The sequence below is a fragment of the Rissa tridactyla genome, chromosome 7 (assembly GCF_028500815.1).
Source record: "Rissa tridactyla isolate bRisTri1 chromosome 7, bRisTri1.patW.cur.20221130, whole genome shotgun sequence".
Lineage (NCBI taxonomy): Eukaryota > Metazoa > Chordata > Aves > Charadriiformes > Laridae > Rissa > Rissa tridactyla.
The window spans coordinates 23,725,236-23,744,179 of record NC_071472.1 but is presented as its reverse complement, the minus strand read 5'-3'; the positions used below and the strand labels follow the sequence as shown (position 1 = coordinate 23,744,179).

The window sequence follows — 18,944 nt, the reverse complement described above, 5'->3', positions numbered from 1 at the left end:
ATCTCCTCTTTGCTAATATTCTTTTTCCATGCAAAAGAGAGGAACCTGTGGGAGGAAAGCCTCCAGCATGCTGTGATGTTGTTGGTTACCTGGCATTATTGCAGCAGCACAGGGCTGGTTGTTATTTGCAGCTAAGCAGGTGAAATTCTTCTGAACTTCTTGCATTTAAAAGAAAGAAAAGGGAAAAATGAAAGGATTTGTCAATAATTAAAACGATGGATTTGTCAAGAAAGGCATGCTACCTCACAGAGTTGGTCTTGATTATTGGAATGTTTTAAGTGGTTTGTTTTATGACAAAGATTGTTTAGAGGAAAATAGAGTAGGCTGAAATCCTGGTATAGTGTGGGAGTATAATTTAGAGAAAATCTTTGAGCTTTGTACGGCATGGGGTATCACTCATGTTTGAGAGCATCTTTGCTTTCCCACCCACATTGTCCTTCCAGCTGGCATGGTCCAAGGTCTGGGCACTCACTGTGTCCCAGGGACCCAGGCACCGTCTCGTGGGTGTGCTCTGCCGAGAAAAGGCACTGACCTGCATGAGAAATCCCTAGTGTTATAAATACACTTTCCTGCTCCAAGTGGAGGATGTTAGTCTCTCTAATCCGAAAATAACTTACTAAAGACAAAAACTACTTTATTACTGTGATGCTATGGAATAGCCCTTCAGACCAGCCCACTGAAATTTCAGAGAGCAGCAACAAACCAAAGTGCGGTTGGAGGACCAGCAAATGCTTCCTTTTGTCCCTCCATTTCTTCTGACAACCAGGTCTAAATGCATGCTGTCACTCCCCTGTTTTTCTTAGGCACAAGCAGTAGCTGTGCCAAATGCAGTAGAATGCTGCCGGCGGCGGTGAACCACATTCCGTGGGTGCTCCTCTCTGGTGCTGGGGTTTGCCTAGAGGCAGAAGGAGGGGGCACCCCCTTTCCTTGCGCAGGGCTCTGACAAAGCAGGTGCACTTTTGGCGTGAGAACTGGGGCTCCGTGGGGGGAAAGCCAGCACTTCCCATCAAAGCACTTCTTGAGGAGTACTGTCAAGGGTGCGGCAAAGGAGAAGCCTCTTCCAGTTGAAGACCAAACAAAGTCTTCTGGTTTAGTGTCACCTTTGGGGAGCAGGGACTCCAGGAGGGCCAGGACCTAGCCCTCAGTTATTCAGTGAACCTGCCCTTCTCCTTCTTGGTCCTCTCAGCTCCATCTCTGCTTCACGGGGACTGCCAGCAGTGTGCACGGTGTCACCTCTATGTGTGTGTGCCCATGTACATATATATATATGCGCCCAGGTTTGTTCTAGCCAGAGCTGAGACACTTGGCCTTTGGGCCACTGCATCTAGTAGAAAGGAGAATGAAGTCTGAGCTAGGAGAGCGTGATGGGTGCATGCCTGTCCTCTGTGGGACAGCTTTCACCACGACCACCGCATGAACAATATCCAGAGCATTGACTTAAAGTGATTTCTCCAAACTGAAACACAATAGCCAAGCTCTCAGGAAGCTGTGTGTCTTTGGGGGCATGTCCTACTGGCTTCTCTCCTGGCCTTCAGCAGTTTGCAGCCACGTGTGACAGTGTGAGATTGATTTATTGGGTTTATGTTGCTCTCTTACAGTTCCTTGGAAGAGTATCCAGGGCAGGAGGAGGCTGGAGGTAGGGCAGGTCGCTTCATTCCATAGAAGCAGCCCAACGTCAGGCAAAAGGAGGGGGAGATGCTTGTGGGACAGGGCGAGGAGGAGGGGGAAGAAGGCAAACTGCACAGAGCATGCAGGGCAGGGCATGGGCTTGGTCATCACTGCCGTGACAGGAAGGTTTCTAGGTACAGAACAGCTTGCAGCTCAAAACCAAGTGCTTGGCTGGTTCATGAGACACTGACGAAGGGTGGAGGGGACACCACCATGCCTGTTTTGACCCACCTGGGACTTCTGTATATTAACAAGTTACATTTCAGTAAAATTCACTGCAGTTCTTGAGTTTAAAAAGCCTGTAGGGTTTTTTGGGAGGAGCTCTTTTTAATGTAAGGAGATTGTCCCCAAAAGTTGTGGCCACCGTAGGTCACTTGCGAGGGGTCTCCCTGTTTTTGTAGCTGTTACCGGCCCTCGTGTTCAGGTGCCTGGCAGCTCCCTCTGCTACAGGCACTGCAGCTTTTTGGATGCTGTACGGAAATTGCAGGTTTTTCTCCTACCTTCTGCAGTGCTTAGTGCTGTTTTAAACACTTTATTGGAGGAACTCGTTCTCTCATTTCCAGCCCTTATGCCCTTCCACATGTCTCTTATCTTTCCTCTGAGATAATGCTTTGGACTGTGCAAAGCTGCTCTCTTTTAGGCTTTGTAAAGGGAACGGCAGAGATGAGGTGTGTAATTTCCACGTGTTTGTTTTTCTAGTCCAGTTTTGGCTATTCACAGTGGAAACCTTGGTGGTGCTCCGTTACGCTGTGATCTCGCGTGGTTTTGTGGTCAGGCAAGCAAATGATAGTGAAACTGTAAAAAAGGTGTTAACATTGTGTGCTCAGTTTAATGGGTGTTAAAGCCTTCTTTCTACTGCTGAGATGCTGCTACTACTAAACTTTAGCATGAGAAGTGCCAAATGTTGGCCTTTAACAAGTTTTCATTTTAAGGACACAGTCTTCCATAAATAGCCCTTCTATGGGGCTATTACACAGTGCTCGTGCCAGCACAAAGTTAGGAGAAAAGTAAGACAACCCAGCAAATATCTGTATCTGTCCCTTTCTAATCATGTACCGAAGTTCTTAGACTTATTGTTTCATGTGATGCCACCTGTCTCCACTAGATAGGTTTGTGAGGGACCATATTATTCTTATCCCCCTCCATGCCGACGCCTACAAATATTGACAATTAGAAATATCGGCTCACTTGGTCTTCAGAGGGATAATGGTGAAACGATTTTTGGTCTTTTTGTTTGACTGTAGGTGAACTTTGCCATGTCCAGCTTTGTCAGGTCCTCCTGACTAGATAGGTCAGACTTTTTTCCAGCCTTATCAGGTCCTTCTGACTAGATAGGTCACGATCCGAGAGAACACACTGTGCGTGTGGAGGAGCAGTGATGAAGGTCTTGGATAAAGTCAAGCAGGGGGCAAAGCAGATGCAGAGTGGGGTCTGAATGCTTGGTTGCAGAACCTGTGGCCTCTCCCGTTTTAAGCAAAAGTTAATTCACCTTCATTAAAATTTTGGGTTGTGCAAAAGGCCGGTTTCAGACAGCTGTCTTCTCTCCCTCTCCTCTGCTCACCCACAGGATGACCTGGACATTAGAAGAGAGAAAAGGTTGGCCTTTGCCTGGCTGGTGAGGCTTAGTATGAAGCTTCAAAATAATAGTAGAAGAATAACAGCCCTTCTCGGTCCCCAGCTGCCGAAATTAAGACATGCAAGGACTGGGATCGGGGTTTTCATGGTGCATTGTCTGGTTTTGTTTTTTTTTCATAAATGTGGATGGGTAATGGGAACAGGGCAAACTCTGCCCAGGACTTTGTGTTTTTTGACTTACATAGATTTAATGTCAGATTAGTTCAGCGGCTTAGGGTATGCAATTCTAGGAAAAAAACAATGAGAATGACATAAATGTTAAAGAATTGGATTACATGGGTCCTGCTGCAATAAATGACGTATAAGAGGGGTAACTTGGGCTTGAGCCTGTGAAAACTAGGGAAGCTTTTGGCTTATGTTCTAGTTATTAATTTGCTCTGAGGAAAACAAAATATTCTTTGTATAAATCCTTATTATAGGCCAAATTAAGTGTGTCACTGCTTAAGAAATCCCACTGGCTTTGTGGAAGCTGACTCAGCCTTGAGCATGGGCTTCATTTGTTTGCTAAACAGGAATCAGACTGATGTTTTGATAACTTCATGGCGTTTGTTTAGAAGATTTCACCTTAAGGTGTTGAAGACCAGTAAGTTTTGTAATTTAGTCTCCAGTTCTCTTAAGTTTACGCTGGTTAGTGGTGGGGAGCAAGGCTCTGATTGGGCGTGTTGCCTGACAGGGTGAATATCGGGAGATTTTCATTGGAATCGGTGTTCCTGAGAGAACGTTGAAGCTGTGTTGACTGTCTGGTGTTGACAGTGATGTGTTGCTTAAATTCCTAGTCTGTATTTGAAGGACAGCTCTCTTCAGCTTAAAAGTATTTTTTATTATATGGTAGTTTAAAAACCATCCGAATCAGCTTGAATTACTGTTTTGCATTTTGGAAATACCTCTGTTGAAAGCTATATCTTTTATTATAAATACTCTATATGTAAATTCTTTGAATTTGAGACTGTTCTGCGCTGCCTGTGCTGAATTTTAATTCACCTACTTTGGGCTCTATAGCACCCAATTAAATGCATTTAGGATTATGCTCTCTGAAGTCTTGATGACATGTTAGATTTGGGATTATATCTGGGGGATAAACAGAACAAAATCAGAGCAAACTAAACAAATGCAGTTCTTTAAATAGACTGTTTGGTGTTTCAAAACTTGATCCTCCAGCTGAGGAAGCGAAGGAGAAATATACGGAATAGTTTTGCCTGAAAATAGTTTTGTCTGACAAATTAGAATGCTATAACTTATTCTTGGGGTGTTTTCTCTTTTAAGGCTGTAATTTTCTATCTTCATTCCCTTCCTGTTACACAGAAGGATATTTTTATTGTGGCTTTACGTATGGGATGTACCTGGTAGTGCTGAGTAATCTGTGACCCTAAATCTTTTGTTTCCTTGCCTATTTTTAAGGTGTTTTCTAACCAATTCATTCTCTGTATTTGAAAGCGGCACAATTACTTTTCTGTTCCCAACAGAAGACATCACATAAACACCACGCAGGGTATAAATTGCATATGAATAAAATTTGCACTGAAGTACAGTTTTTATTGTCATATTTTTCTTTGTCAGAAGACAGATCCTTCCAGCAGCTGTGGCATAGGCTGGTGTTTCCTTTGCTGGTTGACAGTGCAAATGTATCTAAAATGGATGTATCAGCATCTCGCTGTGACATGTTCCCATTTGTCCTTTAAAGTTTTGACCAGAGCATCTAGACAGTTACTAATACTCGATATTTGGAACGAATTAAAGGATGTGGGATGACGTACCGAATGTTCACATGCTCAAAGAGTACTTTTAAACTAGTAAGTCAACTTCTGTTTTGAAGAGAACTTTATGAAGTAGCTAGTGAGAGTGTACGCTTGTATTTTAGCTAGTCCGCTCTTCTAATGTTGCCCTCCAAGCAGATGACAGATTTGCATTCAGTCCCCTGCCATTTTATATGCAAATTCCCTATAAGATGATTCTCCCTTTGCTAATGCACTTCGTACTGCATTTTAAGCATCATCTTGAGGAGTCTGACACTTTTTTTTAGTGCTTTTTTTATCTCTTGTGGGCATTTTTCTGTCCAAAACAGTCATGAAAAGCTGCTCTCTTTTTTTTTTTTTTTTTGCCCTCCCAAAAGTTTCATCAAAGAACTGTTTTGATGGCTTAACTTCAAGCATTTGATCTTCAATTCATCAGCCTTCTGACTTTTGAGCCCTGCAATTAACATTGTCAGGCTTGATCGTTTATGTGACCCAGTGGTCAAAGCCAACTGTAGGGAAATATATCTGTAGCCAGACTTAGTTAATTCAAATTAGTTTGTAAACCCTATTTTAATTCTTCTAAAGAAATGTAGATTATTGGCCCTGGAGCGTGGGGAGCCGAGTGGATCGGTAGTTAATGGTGAGAGCGCAGGATTTGCCGGTTCAAAGGGATTAAGCCGCAGAGTCGTTAAAGAGGTTGAGGAAGGGAAAAGATTGGGCCAGTTCACAAATCTCATAACTGTCAGGAGCCTCAAGCGCCAAAGCAGGTACTTCATGTATACTTGAGAGATCAGAAAGTTTACAGAGAAAATCATCTTGCAGGAGGAATCTTGACTTAAGGCTTCATTACCTTTCTAAAAACTTGATAAGCTGTGCCATGCAAACATGTTCAGTGTTGCCAACTGTCATTAGCCCAGAGGCATTAGGGGTTCCCAGAAGCTCTACTTCAACTTCAGGAGAAATTAAATCTCAGGATTTGGGTACAGGATTTGGGTTTTGTTCAAGAGAGTCTCACAAAGGTATGATGTACACAAAGCAAGTCAGGCTGTGGTCTTGGGAAATACTTGTGCACCTACCCTTGGCAGCCCTGAATTTTTCAAAGTATTTGATGTGGCTTTAGATATGGTTTAATTTTGTGGCTGTGATGATGTAAGAAAGTTGCTCCCCAAATAAGCAAACCTTCTCCTCCCTGGTGTTGGCTTTGGCCTTGGCCACACTCTTATGCCCTTTTTCTTGAGTTGACGCTGGCTCCAGTTGACACGGGCTCATCTGACTCCAAGGTGAGTTGCGTCAGGGAGGTGAACCAGCAGGAAAGCATTCACCTGTTTTGGTTGTTGTGTTTGATTTTTGTATTTTCTTTCCCCCTCCCCTGGCGTACCTCCCTAAGCCAGCTCACCCTGGGGTCGGATGACTCCAAGGGTGTGAAGCTGCTCATTTCAGCAACACATGGCAGATAGAGTCTCAGCCCCATGGTGGTGCTCCATGCTGACCAAACACCAACATCTCACTTGTCTCACCAATTCCTGTGTTGATATTTTTTGATCCTGTAAGTTAAGTTTACCACTGGTTTTGGAAGCAAGTTGGGGAGAGGTGTGGAACTAGGGGATGCGAATGATGCTCTCTGCACTAGTCCGAATGAATTCCCAGCAGATTGTAAGTCTGTGTCACTTGAGAGAAGACATTGCAGGATGATTAGTAGTTTTTAATTAAAATGATATTGACTTTTATCACCAGTGAATTCAGGTATCATGTAGGCTGGGACCTGTTCATTGTATTAAGAAGTCTTTGTTCCAAATATATACTATCAAATGACTAATTTTGTTTAGGCTTCTGCAAATGCTGAACTGCAACACACCTTTGCGTTAAGTAAAAAACTACTGAAATAGCATTAACCAAAACACTGTTTGCTTTTCCTTTTTCTGTTTAGCATCTGAACCCAATCTGAAGTTACGATCCAGACTAAAGCAAAAAGTTGCTGAAAGACGGAGCAGCCCCCTCTTGCGCAGAAAAGATGGTCCAGTGGTTACTGCTCTTAAGAAGCGCCCACTGGATGTCACAGGTATGTCGGGTAAGCAACAAACCTGCGCCGGCAGCCGCATGCTTAAATGAGAATGTGCCTTTCCAAAATGAATTCCTACATCTAGTTAATTGTGTACCGTGGATCTTTTGTGTGTCTCAACTTCATCCAGGATTCACCAAAATTAGCAGAGTTCAGCAATGCATGATGCAGGTGGGTGTCAGCAGCGTTGGTCTGTTGGGTACCCATCTATTGAGTCGGCATTACCCAACTCAATGAGCTGCTTTTGTAGTTTAAGAAGTGCATAGACAGATGCAGACATGCCACCAGAGTGCTATTTTTTTCCCAAGCATTTCTATGATCTTCAGCAACAGGTTGTTGAGAAATAAAATTTCTCAAAGGTGATCCTGTTAATATCCGTGGGGAGGCCATAATTCACGGCTGTCATCCTCCAGCAGTAAATGCTTTACAGCCCCTGTTTGTTTTAGGCTTTGGGCAGGCTGCCATAGTTCCTTGTTAAGTAATTATGCCAAAGTTTTAAAACATGTAAGGCATTTATATATATATATATATATATTTCTGACTACTTACTTGATGGTTTCTTGTTGAAAAATAATACTCTTCTGGGAGTAAAGTTTGTAAAGAGAGATCAGTGTAAAGCAGATTATATAGATTACCATAAAGTTAATTCTTAGCACCATCTAGGGATGCCTCTGTGTAAGTACCGCTATGTGACAGCGTTTCCGGACTTTTGTCTCACTTTAAGGCACACTATTGTCATTCAAACAAACTCAGTGAGCTCTCTTTAGAAAGCCCAGTTGCTTTACGTACAACTTTGTGTTAGAGCCTCTGTGTTTGCAGGGGGAATAGATGATTTTAACAGCTAAGCGTAATTTATGTCAGATCTGAAAATTGAATTTACTTCACTCATATTGCTATGTCACATAGCTTTTAGGATAAATCAGGCCCTAATGGCTGACCGTTTGATCCCAGTAATGCCTTCAGAAATGGTAGTAGAAGCTCCTGCCTCTCACTGAGCATGGACCTGGTTCAAGAAGCCAGCCTGGAACCTGGCTAGAAAAATAGCAGAGTTGTTACAGTAAGAGGGGGCTTTTGAATGGAAAATAACTTTTAAAAGAAGTCCCACTTCAAGGAATAGAAATTATGTTTAATCCCTGAAGAATACATCTTCAGTCACAGTTTGAATGTTCCAGATACTTTTCCTGTGTCTAGGTAGTATACACGAGATCTAATATGTTGTAGTCAATGAGATGGTCCCAGAATATTCAGAATATTTTTTCAAAACACCTGGACTCTCTGAAGTTGCTTTCCATGGAGAAGTTCGACTTTAGGTGCTCCGTTGGATGTTAATGCTGAATTTTCTTGATAGCGAGATGCCTCCCCAAATGCAGAGCTAAGAAAAAGCAACAAGGCTTCTTTTTTTAAAAAAGTCTCTTTGCTGCTTTGCTGGAGGTACTTGTAAGGCTTGAAATAGCAAAATAGTATGTACCGTATAATGCCAGCAAGGAAATAAATTTTTAAAATCCCCCAAATTGTAACAATTGGCTTTTATTTCTATTGGGGCATCCTGCGGCAATTATGAGACTGCTGCAGCCTGAACCATTGCAGCTGCTGGGAGATTCTTCTGGCATTGGGCAAATCCTGTGCTTGGGGAAGAGGAAAGTTCAGAGAAAAAAAAAAGTTTTAATGTTGTTTACCTTCCAAAATAAAAGGAGAAACACTGGAAGCTGTGCCATATACCAGGTGAGAGACCTTCTGAGGGAAGTTTTCTGGCTGTTGCAATTTCATGCTCTGTTTCTGTTTGTTGTTATTTCTGCATCATTAACGGGGAGGCTTTGATTTCAGGCTGGTCGTCTCTGTGGTTCTGGTTACTGAGTTCACAGGAACTGTGTTGATAAAATATACAACTCTGAGAGGATTTTCTGAGCGTTTGGGTGGTAACAGAATTATTTGGGGGGATTAACTCTGCCTTGGGTCTTTCCAGTGAGAAAGTGTTTTGCTCCCTGAGTAAAATAAATAAAAGGCAGTGATTTGAAACAGATTTACTGTTTTGGACCCTATAGAGTTTTGCCTGATTTTTGGAAAATGTGCTCAACCATCCAGTCCCACGCCACTCAGGCAGCTTTTAAATCTCTTAAAACAATTCAATTTGCCATCCTGGCAAAATATCGTCCTTGTGAGTCAGTCCCCAGGCAGTTTTTGGGACCTGGGTGCTGTGGGAGCCGTGGTGTTGTGTGAAGGGCAGCCCAAGGCAGGTTGTGTTTCTCTGAGGACCTGGCACAGTGTGGGCACTTTGCAGGTGACAGGGACATCACACCTGCCCCCCTGCCTCCACCGGAAAATCTCGGTTCTTCTTCATAAAAGCAGAGCTCAGCTCTCATGCATGATCAGCATGAGGGCTTGGTGTTGGCAGCGTATTTCCAGTAAATCCAGAGGCACCAGAAGCCTGCATGGGAAAAATGTCAATGCAGAGATGGTTCCCTGGTTCCAGCATGAAGTCTGATGCAATATGTGGCGAGAGGGTGTCGTTAGGGTTATAGGCTAAAGAGGGTGAGAGAAGCACTTCTAGAAAAATGAATCAGGACAATCCAACATCCTCCAGTTTGGCCTCTTCAAGCCTTCCTTCTCTTTTATTATCTTGCAATCTTATTTAAAGTTATTAATATACTGTAAGAGAAACCCCCATGAGGAGAAGATATGAATACGGTAAGTAGGTACTTGGGCAGACCATTTGAAAGTGTTTGTCAGTATTTTAAGAGCCCTGGGAAGATTTAGGGGGAAAATGGGGGGAGGAGGGTTGCTTTCCTTCAAAACAAAACTCAAGCAGTTATTATCTGTCTAAATACCATTGTGGAGATTGTTTGTAATGCTAAAAGTTGCGTTTGGATGTGTTTTCAGACTCTGCATGCAACAGTGCTCCTGGATCTGGTCCCAGCTCTCCAAACAACAGCTCCAATAACATAAGCACCGAGAATGGAATTGCAGGATCAGTCACGAGTATTCAAGCAGAGGTACAGAGCCCTTCCTCTTGATTTTTAATGCTTGGGTTTCTAATCGGTTTTTGCAGTTTTAGGAATTTGGGCATACAAACCGGTGCGCACCATGCTTGAAAAAAACATACCAAAAAACAACAACAAAAAAACCCCAAACAAACAAAAAAACCCACCCAGATCATGACTTGGAGCAGACTTTGGGAATTACCTCTCAATCTGGGCTGACAGGATGCATTATCTGTTTATTAAATCTAGTTTGAGCCAGCTCACAAGCTGCTTGTGGTAACTTGTAGTGGTTTTGTTGTGAGGAGAGAGTAAAAATAAAATTGATTTAGCAAGGCAGAATATCAAGAGTGTTTCCTGGTCAAATGTGAGTATTGTAAAATCTGAGGAATCTGTTCTTGTATATTGTATATAGGGTGAATTTGTTGTGTACAGTAGGTTAGTCTAAATATGACCTCGATTAAAAGGAATGGTTTTAACCTTTTCCTCCGTGCTTAGGGATTTGAAAGCTTGGTGCCTGATGCCATGTGCTAGTTTATAATCCCGTAAACTTTCACCATCACTTGAGGCTTCTGCGGCCGATGTCAAGTGCAGGGTATTGGACTGGGTAAACAAGGATTTGATTCAGTGCAGCAGCTCCTGTGTTCAGGGTGACTGAAGCCCACCCTTTTCTAAAGGCAGATATTGGGGCGTGGGCCATGTTAACTGGTTCCCACCATAAACCTTACATGTAGAAAACCGGTGTGTTGTGTTGTGTCACTGGTGCATTATTTTTTTAATGCAGTTTACCCCATGTTCTCCCCATGAACATAGCGTCTGTCTGAACATCAGGACTGTAAAAATGGTGACATGGTGACAAAGGATGAGGAAAAGGCTGAGGTACTTAATGCCTTCTTTGCCTCAGTCTTTAGTAGTGGGACCAGTTGTTCCCTGAGTACCCAGCCCCCTGAGCTAGTAGATAGGGGCCGGGAGCAGAATGAAGCCTCCATAATCCAAGGGGGAATGGTGAGGGACCTGGTCCAACACCTGGACACACACAGGTCTATGGGGCCAGATGGGGTCCACCCGAGGGTACTGAGGGAACTGGTAGAAGTGCTCACCAACCCGCTTTCCATCATTTACCGGCAGTCCTGGCTAACCAGGGAGGTCCCAGTTGACTGGAGGTTAGCAAATGTGAAGCCCATTCACAAGAAGGGCTGGAAGGAGGATCCGGGGAACTGCAGGCCTGTCAGCCTTACCTTGGTGCTTGGGAATGTCATGGAACAGATCATTCTGAGTGCCATCAGTGCCACATGAAGGACAACCAGGCGATCATGCCCAGTCAGCACGGGTTCACGAAAGGCAGGTCCTGCTTGACAAACCTGATCTCCTTCTATGACAAGGTGACCCGCTTGGTGGATGAGGGACAGGCTGTGGATGTTGTTTAACTGGACTTTGACACCGTTTCCCACAGCATTCTCCTGGAGAAACTGGCCGCCCATGGCTTGGGAAGGAGTACTCTTCGCTGGGTCAAAAGATGGATGGCCAGGCCCAGAGAGTGGTGGTGAATGGAGTTAAATCCAATTGGCAGCTGGTCACAAGTGGTGTTCCCCAGGGCTCAGTATTGGGGTCAGTTCTCTTTAATATCTTTAATATTAATATCTAGACAAGGGGAATTGAGTGCACCCTCAGTAAGACTGCAGACGACACCAAGTTGGGTGGGAGTGTTGACCTGCCTGAAGGTAGGATGTCTCTGCAGAGGGATCTGGATGGGCTGGATCGATGGGCCGAGGGCAATGGTATGAGGTTCAACAAGGCCAAGTGCTGGGCCCTTCACTTGGGTCACAACAACCCCATCCAGCGCTACAGGCCTGGGGCAGAGTGGCTGGAGAGCTGCCTGGTGGAAAAGGGCCTGGGGGTGTTGGTCGACAGCTGGCTGAATGTGAGCCAGCAGTGTGCCCAGGTGGCCAAGAAGGCCAGTAGCATCCTGGTCTGTAGCAGGAACAGTGTGGCCAGCAGGACTAGGGAAGTGATCATCCCCCTGCGCTGGGCACTGGTGAGGCCCCACCTTGAGTGCTGTGTCCAGTTTTGGGCCCCTCACCACAAAAAAAGACATTGAGGTGCTGGAACGGGTCCGGAGAATGGCAACGGAGCTGGTGAGGGGTCTGGAGCACAAGTCCTGTGAGGAGCGGCTGAGGGAGCTGGCGGTGTTCAGCCTGGAGAAAAGGAGGCTGAGGGGAGACCTTCTTGCTCTCTACAACTGCATGAAAGGAGGGTGTAGTGAGGTGGGGGTCGGTCTCTTTTCCCAAGGAACAGGCGATGGGACAAGAGGAAGTGGCCTCAAGTTGCTCCAGGGGAGGTTTAGACTGGTGTTAGGAAAAATTTCTGCACCAAAAGGGTTGTCAGACATTGGAACAGGCTGCCCAGGGAAGTGGTTGAGGCACCGTCCCTGGAGGTATTTAAAAGACAGGTAGACACAGTGCTTAGAGATATGGTTTAGTGATGGTTTTTGTCAGAGTTAGGTTGATGGTTGGACTTGATGATCTGAAAGGTCCTTTCCAACCTAGGCAATTCTATGACAGGCTTGGACTTCTTCTCCCCAAATTGTCATTTAGAACTGAAAAGGACTTCTTAAGGTATAAATGTAAGCCCTTACTGCTTTCTAGTTTTGTAGAGATCTTCACTTTATTTTTCTTTCTAATGTAGTGTAACAGCATTTAATATAGGCAATATGCCTTCTACTCCAGCCTCTCCTCTTCCAAATTATCCAACATGTATCTATACCCCCTCTAGTCTACCGTAGACCTTACAAGATTTAGACAATTATTGAAAAGATTAAGACGGTGTAAAGTGGAATCTTCACTTGACACTGGGAGCTGAAGCTGCTCTAGAGACATGACTTTTGAGATGGACACCGACCATTTAGTAGTTTGGAGCAGACCTGGGAAAAGGTATCTTCTATAGCAGGTTATTTATCGTGTTTGCAGAACTGGAGACTGGCTGAGCTGAGGGCACATCTTGGGTACATTTGTGTTAGCCCCCGGGAGACTAGTGCTGAGTTACTGGGTTTGCTGACTCAGGAGCTGTCAATCTTGTCTGTAGTTAGCAAACTGCAAATCTCCAATTACTGCTGATGGAAAAAACAGAGGATTCGACAATTTCTTGTGGTACAGACAGAGCAGGCAGCTTCCTGTAAGTCAGAGTTAGCTCGCACAGGTGAATATGAAGCTGTAGTATTCTCCTTAACCATTTTATTTTTCAACGAAATAATTTGAACTAATACCGAATAAAATGGATGCAGACTGTAAGTAAAACTCTTTTCATCAACTGCTTGTAATGCAGCAATTTTGTAAGTTAGGCTGAGGCATGAGCGTTGCAGACGATTTGGAAAAAATCTCTGTACTACCAAAACCTTGCCCTGGGAGTTGTTTTTGCTCCTTTTGCAACGGTACCACAGTGCCTAATTCACAGCGGTGCCACTGCATGTAAGGCAAGTGTGTTGATCTAGAATTTTTAAAAAAGCAGCATTTGGTGCACCATCTCCAAACAACCTATGCAAAAAGGAGGAAGAAAATCTCATTCTCATTTCCCTGATGATAATGTCTTGGTTTGGTTGGGTTTTTTTCCACCTTTTTATAATTTTTGGAAAATGGGAAAAACATAACATACAAATGATCGTGCAGTTCCAACTTTAAAACTGCCCAGGACTGCGTTAAGTGTATTGGATCGTTGCCATCACAGAACTAAATTGCTGTGTGGTGGCAAACCGAACATTGATAACCTGTTGCACAAACTGTTCTCCCAGCATTTCAAGCGTACTTAAATGGCTTAGCTAAATGTCATAGTCCTTTCCATTTGTATTTGGGGAAAAACAACTCTGCACTTTCTTTCAGCATTTGATGTTGTGTGATACTAGCTGATCCGTTTGCCTCTATAGGTTCATTTGGGGGGGGGGGGGAACAAAACAAAACAAAACTCGGTGATGTAGGCTTTTGGTTTCTTTAAAATCTCCTTCAGTAATAGTAGCACCTGGTAGCCCAAGTGTTGGAGATTTATTTAATACTATTTGACCAGGCTTTCTCATGTTCTCACTTTTAAATATTTAGAAATATTTAAATCTTTCTGAAAAAATAATGTTGCCAACTTTAAGTGTTTCATGCTAACCTTCATATTTTATTTTAAATGAGATATATGTCTCTTTGCTGCTTAGTTTGCTAGGTCACCTCTTGAGCCATTTCAGATATGTTGGAAGATGGTATACGAGTTCATTATTTAAGTTTCAGTGCTTGCCTTCAGTGTGGAAAGACTACAGCTCTCTGCCTCCTTTTTGAATAGACAATGTCTATTTTTAAATACTGTTTTTAAATCTAAAGGTTTTTCCATCTCTGAAAGGTACATGATATTCATTGCCAATGCAGTTGATACGAGACTATAAAAAGTACTTGACTGCAGATGAAAATTGTACATGCTGAAATTGTTCTCTTCTGTGCAATTCAAAAAATGTTTGTGTACAACCCATAGATGGGATCTGTGTATTTAAAGTGATGATAACGCTGCTAAATATCATAAGCGGATAGTGTCAAGCTGATGCATTTTTCTCTTTGTTGTTTTTAAAACAAATCCCCAGGAGATAGTTTGAGGCACAACTATGGAGTATTGATTGTTCAAAAAGAAAATGGATGTAGTTTTGTTTCATTTATGATACCAGTAAAATATTTCATTACTCCGCTGACAATAACTATCTTTTCTCAATGTGGCGTGCTAACATTATGTAATTTAAATTAAAGCAAAATTGCCAGCAGTGCTCAAAATTACTTGGAAGCAGCATTGTGTGGGTATGCACCATCACATGCCCTTACAGGTACTGGTCGACAGCAAAACGCTCCCTGCGGATTTCCTCCTTTGTGGCAGCAAATTGTGAACTGGGATCTTAAAAACACCTTTACTCTTTTTACGGGAGAACTGATCTGTAATACATTTTCGGTAAGCTTGAATGACATTAATGAAAGCAAAAGAAGGCAAAGGAAAATAAGAAAAAATTCACTTTGCAGATGAAATTTTGCACACGGTCGTATGAAAACTAGGTGACTTTGCTGAATGTGAGGAATTTAGACAAAGCGTGACACTAGGAGAGAATGACTGGTGAGTTAGTGGCCCGTTGAAGAGTCCATTTGAAAAGGCAGCCCAGTGTCTGATAACCGTGACAAAGGCGGGTGTGGGAAGGCTTTACTCCTCCTGTCCTTCTTGCGTGGGCAGCACGAACTGAGGTCCTGTTAAAGCTGTCAGCCAGCCCAGTTAAATTCCCATAAATCCAAGGAGGCAGGGTCGCTGTTGAAGATCATTCTATAGAAAATGTTGGGTTTTCAATGTTAGTTCTTATGTGCTTCCCCCCTCCCCGCCCCCCTAAAAAATTGCTGCAATTTTTTAAGTCTCACCTTAGAGTCTTGAAGGGACAAAAATGGGGTTTTATTATCCAGAGTTGTCCTATATCTACAGCGCAAGAAAAAACCCACAAAGTCTCATTGACTTATGGGACTATGAATTTAGATCTAAAATGTATAAAGCCGTTCTTCAGATCTCTGTTACCTCAATATAGATTGTTCCATAGTATAATATTAAAGTTAATCATAGTCCCTTTTTTCATAATAGCACCTGAGATAACAAGTAGAAATTCTATAGAAAGTCTTTTTGAAATCTAAACTCTATTTTATTTCAGTTGGAAAATCACCTACAGAGAATTCAGGGTGATTAGAACACTTGTTTCCTAACAGGAAAATAGGGCAGTTTAAAATAATGTGTTTTCTATAATCGGTTTTCTAGCGCATGTTTCAAATCAGACTTGTTTTGAAATTAAGGGTATTTTTACTTAAGTGTTCCTGCTTTAAATGGCCATAAGATAATGCAGTAAATCTTGCATTTCATCCTGAAAATCAGGAAATAGCTACATAAATGCAGCCTTAAGGCTTTTTGATGAAATTTTTAAAGTCTGATTTAAACTAAAGTACACTAGTAAATAGCACAAATTGTCTGTGATTTGCTAAAGAGAACAACAGCCGTTGTAATGCCATTTTTTTAAGGTAATCTGTTTTAGCTTTAAAAGGGCAAATACTGGAGAAGGACAAGCAAGCTGTTAAATATTTGCAAAAGCTTTTTGTTGTGGCGCCACATGAAGCCTGAGCAGAAGCAGAGTACTGGTGAGGATGCAGAGGTGAGATTTAGTCTCCAAGAAAGATGAAATAAACTGTAGAAGGCCTCTCTGTAGGGCAGCGATGTTGGTGGCAGTTGCACAGCGAGATCATCCCTGTGTTGGTTGTCCTGGTCTCCTCGCCCCCTGCATGGCCACGGCAGCGACATTGAGGGCACGCATCTCGTCTGTGCCTATTTTAGGCTGGATCTGAAGCACAGCTTAGCTCCCCTTTTCGATGTTTCCGATGTCAGCTCTGTACGTTTCTGATGTGTCCTCACAGCAAGTGACCTGTGTCCTTGATCTGATCTGTGGATGCTCTCTCACCAGGACAATGTTCTTTATGTTGTTTCCAGACCAGCCTGGCTCACAGACTCGTGAATCGTGAAGGCTCGGTAACACAGCTTCCACTCTACACATCTCCTTCTTTGCCCAACATCACGCTAGGACTGCCTGCAACTGGCCCTTCCAGTGTAAGTGGTGGGGGGGATGCAACCTTTGAAATGGTGCTTCCACCGATTTATGCCTTAATGTGCCATCAATCGTGTGTTTGCAGGGAGGATCAGCGCAGCAGGATGCAGAGAGACTTACTATCCCAACCTTACAGCAGCGGATCTCTTTATTTCCTGGCACCCACCTCACTCCCTACTTGAGCACTACAACGTTGGAAAGAGATGGGGGAACTGCACATAACCCTCTTCTGCAACACATGGTCTTACTGGAACAGCCAACTGCACAAACTCCCCTCGTCACAGGTGAGTGCTCCATAGACAATACGCAAAACTCGTTCCCAGCTGGGGAAAGAGAATAGGTGACATTTGTGGGGCTTTTTTGTCAAGTGTTCTCTTGTATGAAAGAGATACTGCATCTTCTGTACATTCTGCAGGTATAAGATACGTGACCTTTAGGATGTGTTTGTTGATACGTTGGATAGTGGTGGCATTTGCAAAATCAGAGGTTGCCTACCTCATAAAGAGGTACAGGGAAGCTGTCTTGTCATTTTGGTGAAATAAAAATAAATGGTATTTACTTCCATAAGTAAAGCCTAAATTTGTAGGTCACAATTTAAAACTACGTAGTTAGAGTTCTAACCACTTTAGATTAAAGTGGAGACAAAAATGTTGTGCCATGATCACCCTTCCTGTTTATCACAGATGGTTTCTATTCTGTATATGAAAGACACGCATTTACAAAATCTCAGATTGAAATACTTGCTTTTCATCATTATTATAAATGGCAAAAACATGGCAAAATCATCTGCATTCAAACAGATTGTATTTGTTTGTGTATGTTACATTTGCAGTATGCTAATTGCTTTGAATCATTCCCTGTGTCATATTTTCAGAATTAAGTACCTGTGGGAAGGCATATTTCTATAAATAGGGTTGATTCAAAGCAATAATCCCCAGCGGGATGTATCTCTGTTTCACAGTGTGTAAAGTTGGGACAAAGGATGTTCTGCGTAAGTTATAGACATGTTGATTTTTATTTCTTTCATTCCATTTCTAATGGAAACTCTTGAGAGACATCAATCACTGAAGCATTACAGCACAGCTCTGGCTGGGGTTGTTTCTGGTTATACATTCACGTCCCAGGAATATACGTGGGGTTGTGATACGCTTATAAGCATGTACACGTGGGGAAGCTGATGCACAGAAGCACAGAAGTGTGGCGTTTAGCCAACATTCTCAGAGCCGTGAGAGTGGTGTCTGCAAATTCCTTGAACCTTCATGTAATTTTCTGTTGCCTCCTTCTGCCACGGTTGCTGTGGCATGACGAGGTTACCCAGAGTTAGGACATGGCTCTTCACCAGTTGCCCTTTGCCCAAGGTCTGTCGATGAAGAGCCATTGGGGAAAAATTTCCCCTCTTGCCCTGTCACCAAAACTTTCTTCTCTGTTTGCGCTGGCATTTGCTTTAAAGCACGTGTAGGAAGAAGTGCTGTTCCGTTTCCTATTTGACCTCTCTCAGAGCTTCTCTGTTTACAATGTACTTTGTTTGCTTCCAAATGTATTTCTTCTAGTTCACCTGCTACGTGCGGTGTGTTCAGAGTGAGTACAACATGTTATAAACCAACATTTAGGAGAAATATTCGCTATACAACAGAAGCACACGTTCCAGATGCAGCAACTGAAAGAGAGCAAGCTGACACGTGGTCTCAAAAGGCCTAATTGTACTGGCTGCCAAACTACACTTAGTAATTCGAACTTCCTCGGAAGCTAAGTGGAGTTTATTAGTATTCCGCTGATAGCCTTCAGCTCTGGAGATCTCCTGACAGCTCCAAAATGATCCAGCAGGATAGCGTGCTGCTTCTCCGCTGGACGGTAGGCATGGGGATTTGGGGAAATCAGAGCAGAATTCCTTAGGTCCCTTTTGTGACAACGGATCACTCCCATATCTTTCACGTTGACCTGTGAGTTTGGAGTAGGAACAAGGCGTCTCCCTGGAAAGTTTTCACAGGGGACCTTGATCGTTCACTTGGAGGAAGGCAATCTTCCAAGGTGTCCTATGCAAACTGTGTAGGATCCCTTCCTCTGCTGTCTCACTGGAACTTTTGGTAAGAAGAACTGTGCTATAAGGGAAATGGACCACATCTTTCCAAATTACTCATATATTCATACACGCAGGCATATGTGTGTGTATACACACACATTTATAGGGACACGTGTTTATAAAATAAGATACACTTTTACATTATTATTTTCAGAAAAGT

At 43.1% G+C, this 18,944-nt stretch overlaps 1 protein-coding gene across 23 annotated transcripts in view; it reads left to right on the top strand.

Moving 5' to 3' along the window:
* The window catches only part of HDAC4 (histone deacetylase 4), a 415,745-nt gene that overhangs the window by 171,084 nt on the left and 225,717 nt on the right, over window positions 1–18,944 (top strand). For 18 of the 23 annotated variants that reach the window (XR_008467801.1, XM_054209794.1, XM_054209784.1 and 15 more), the window contains 4 exons: window positions 6,964–7,104; window positions 9,973–10,085; window positions 16,590–16,706; window positions 16,790–16,988. Coding sequence is in view for 22 of the 23 variants with exons in the window: in XM_054209794.1 (XP_054065769.1) it covers window positions 6,964–7,104; window positions 9,973–10,085; window positions 16,590–16,706; window positions 16,790–16,988 (570 nt within the window). In the remaining variant the exon portion in view is untranslated. The remainder of the gene's footprint in view (window positions 1–6,963; window positions 7,105–9,972; window positions 10,086–16,589; window positions 16,707–16,789; window positions 16,989–18,944) is intronic. The other 5 variants (XM_054209780.1, XM_054209777.1, XM_054209779.1 and 2 more) reach the window with 1 other exon arrangement.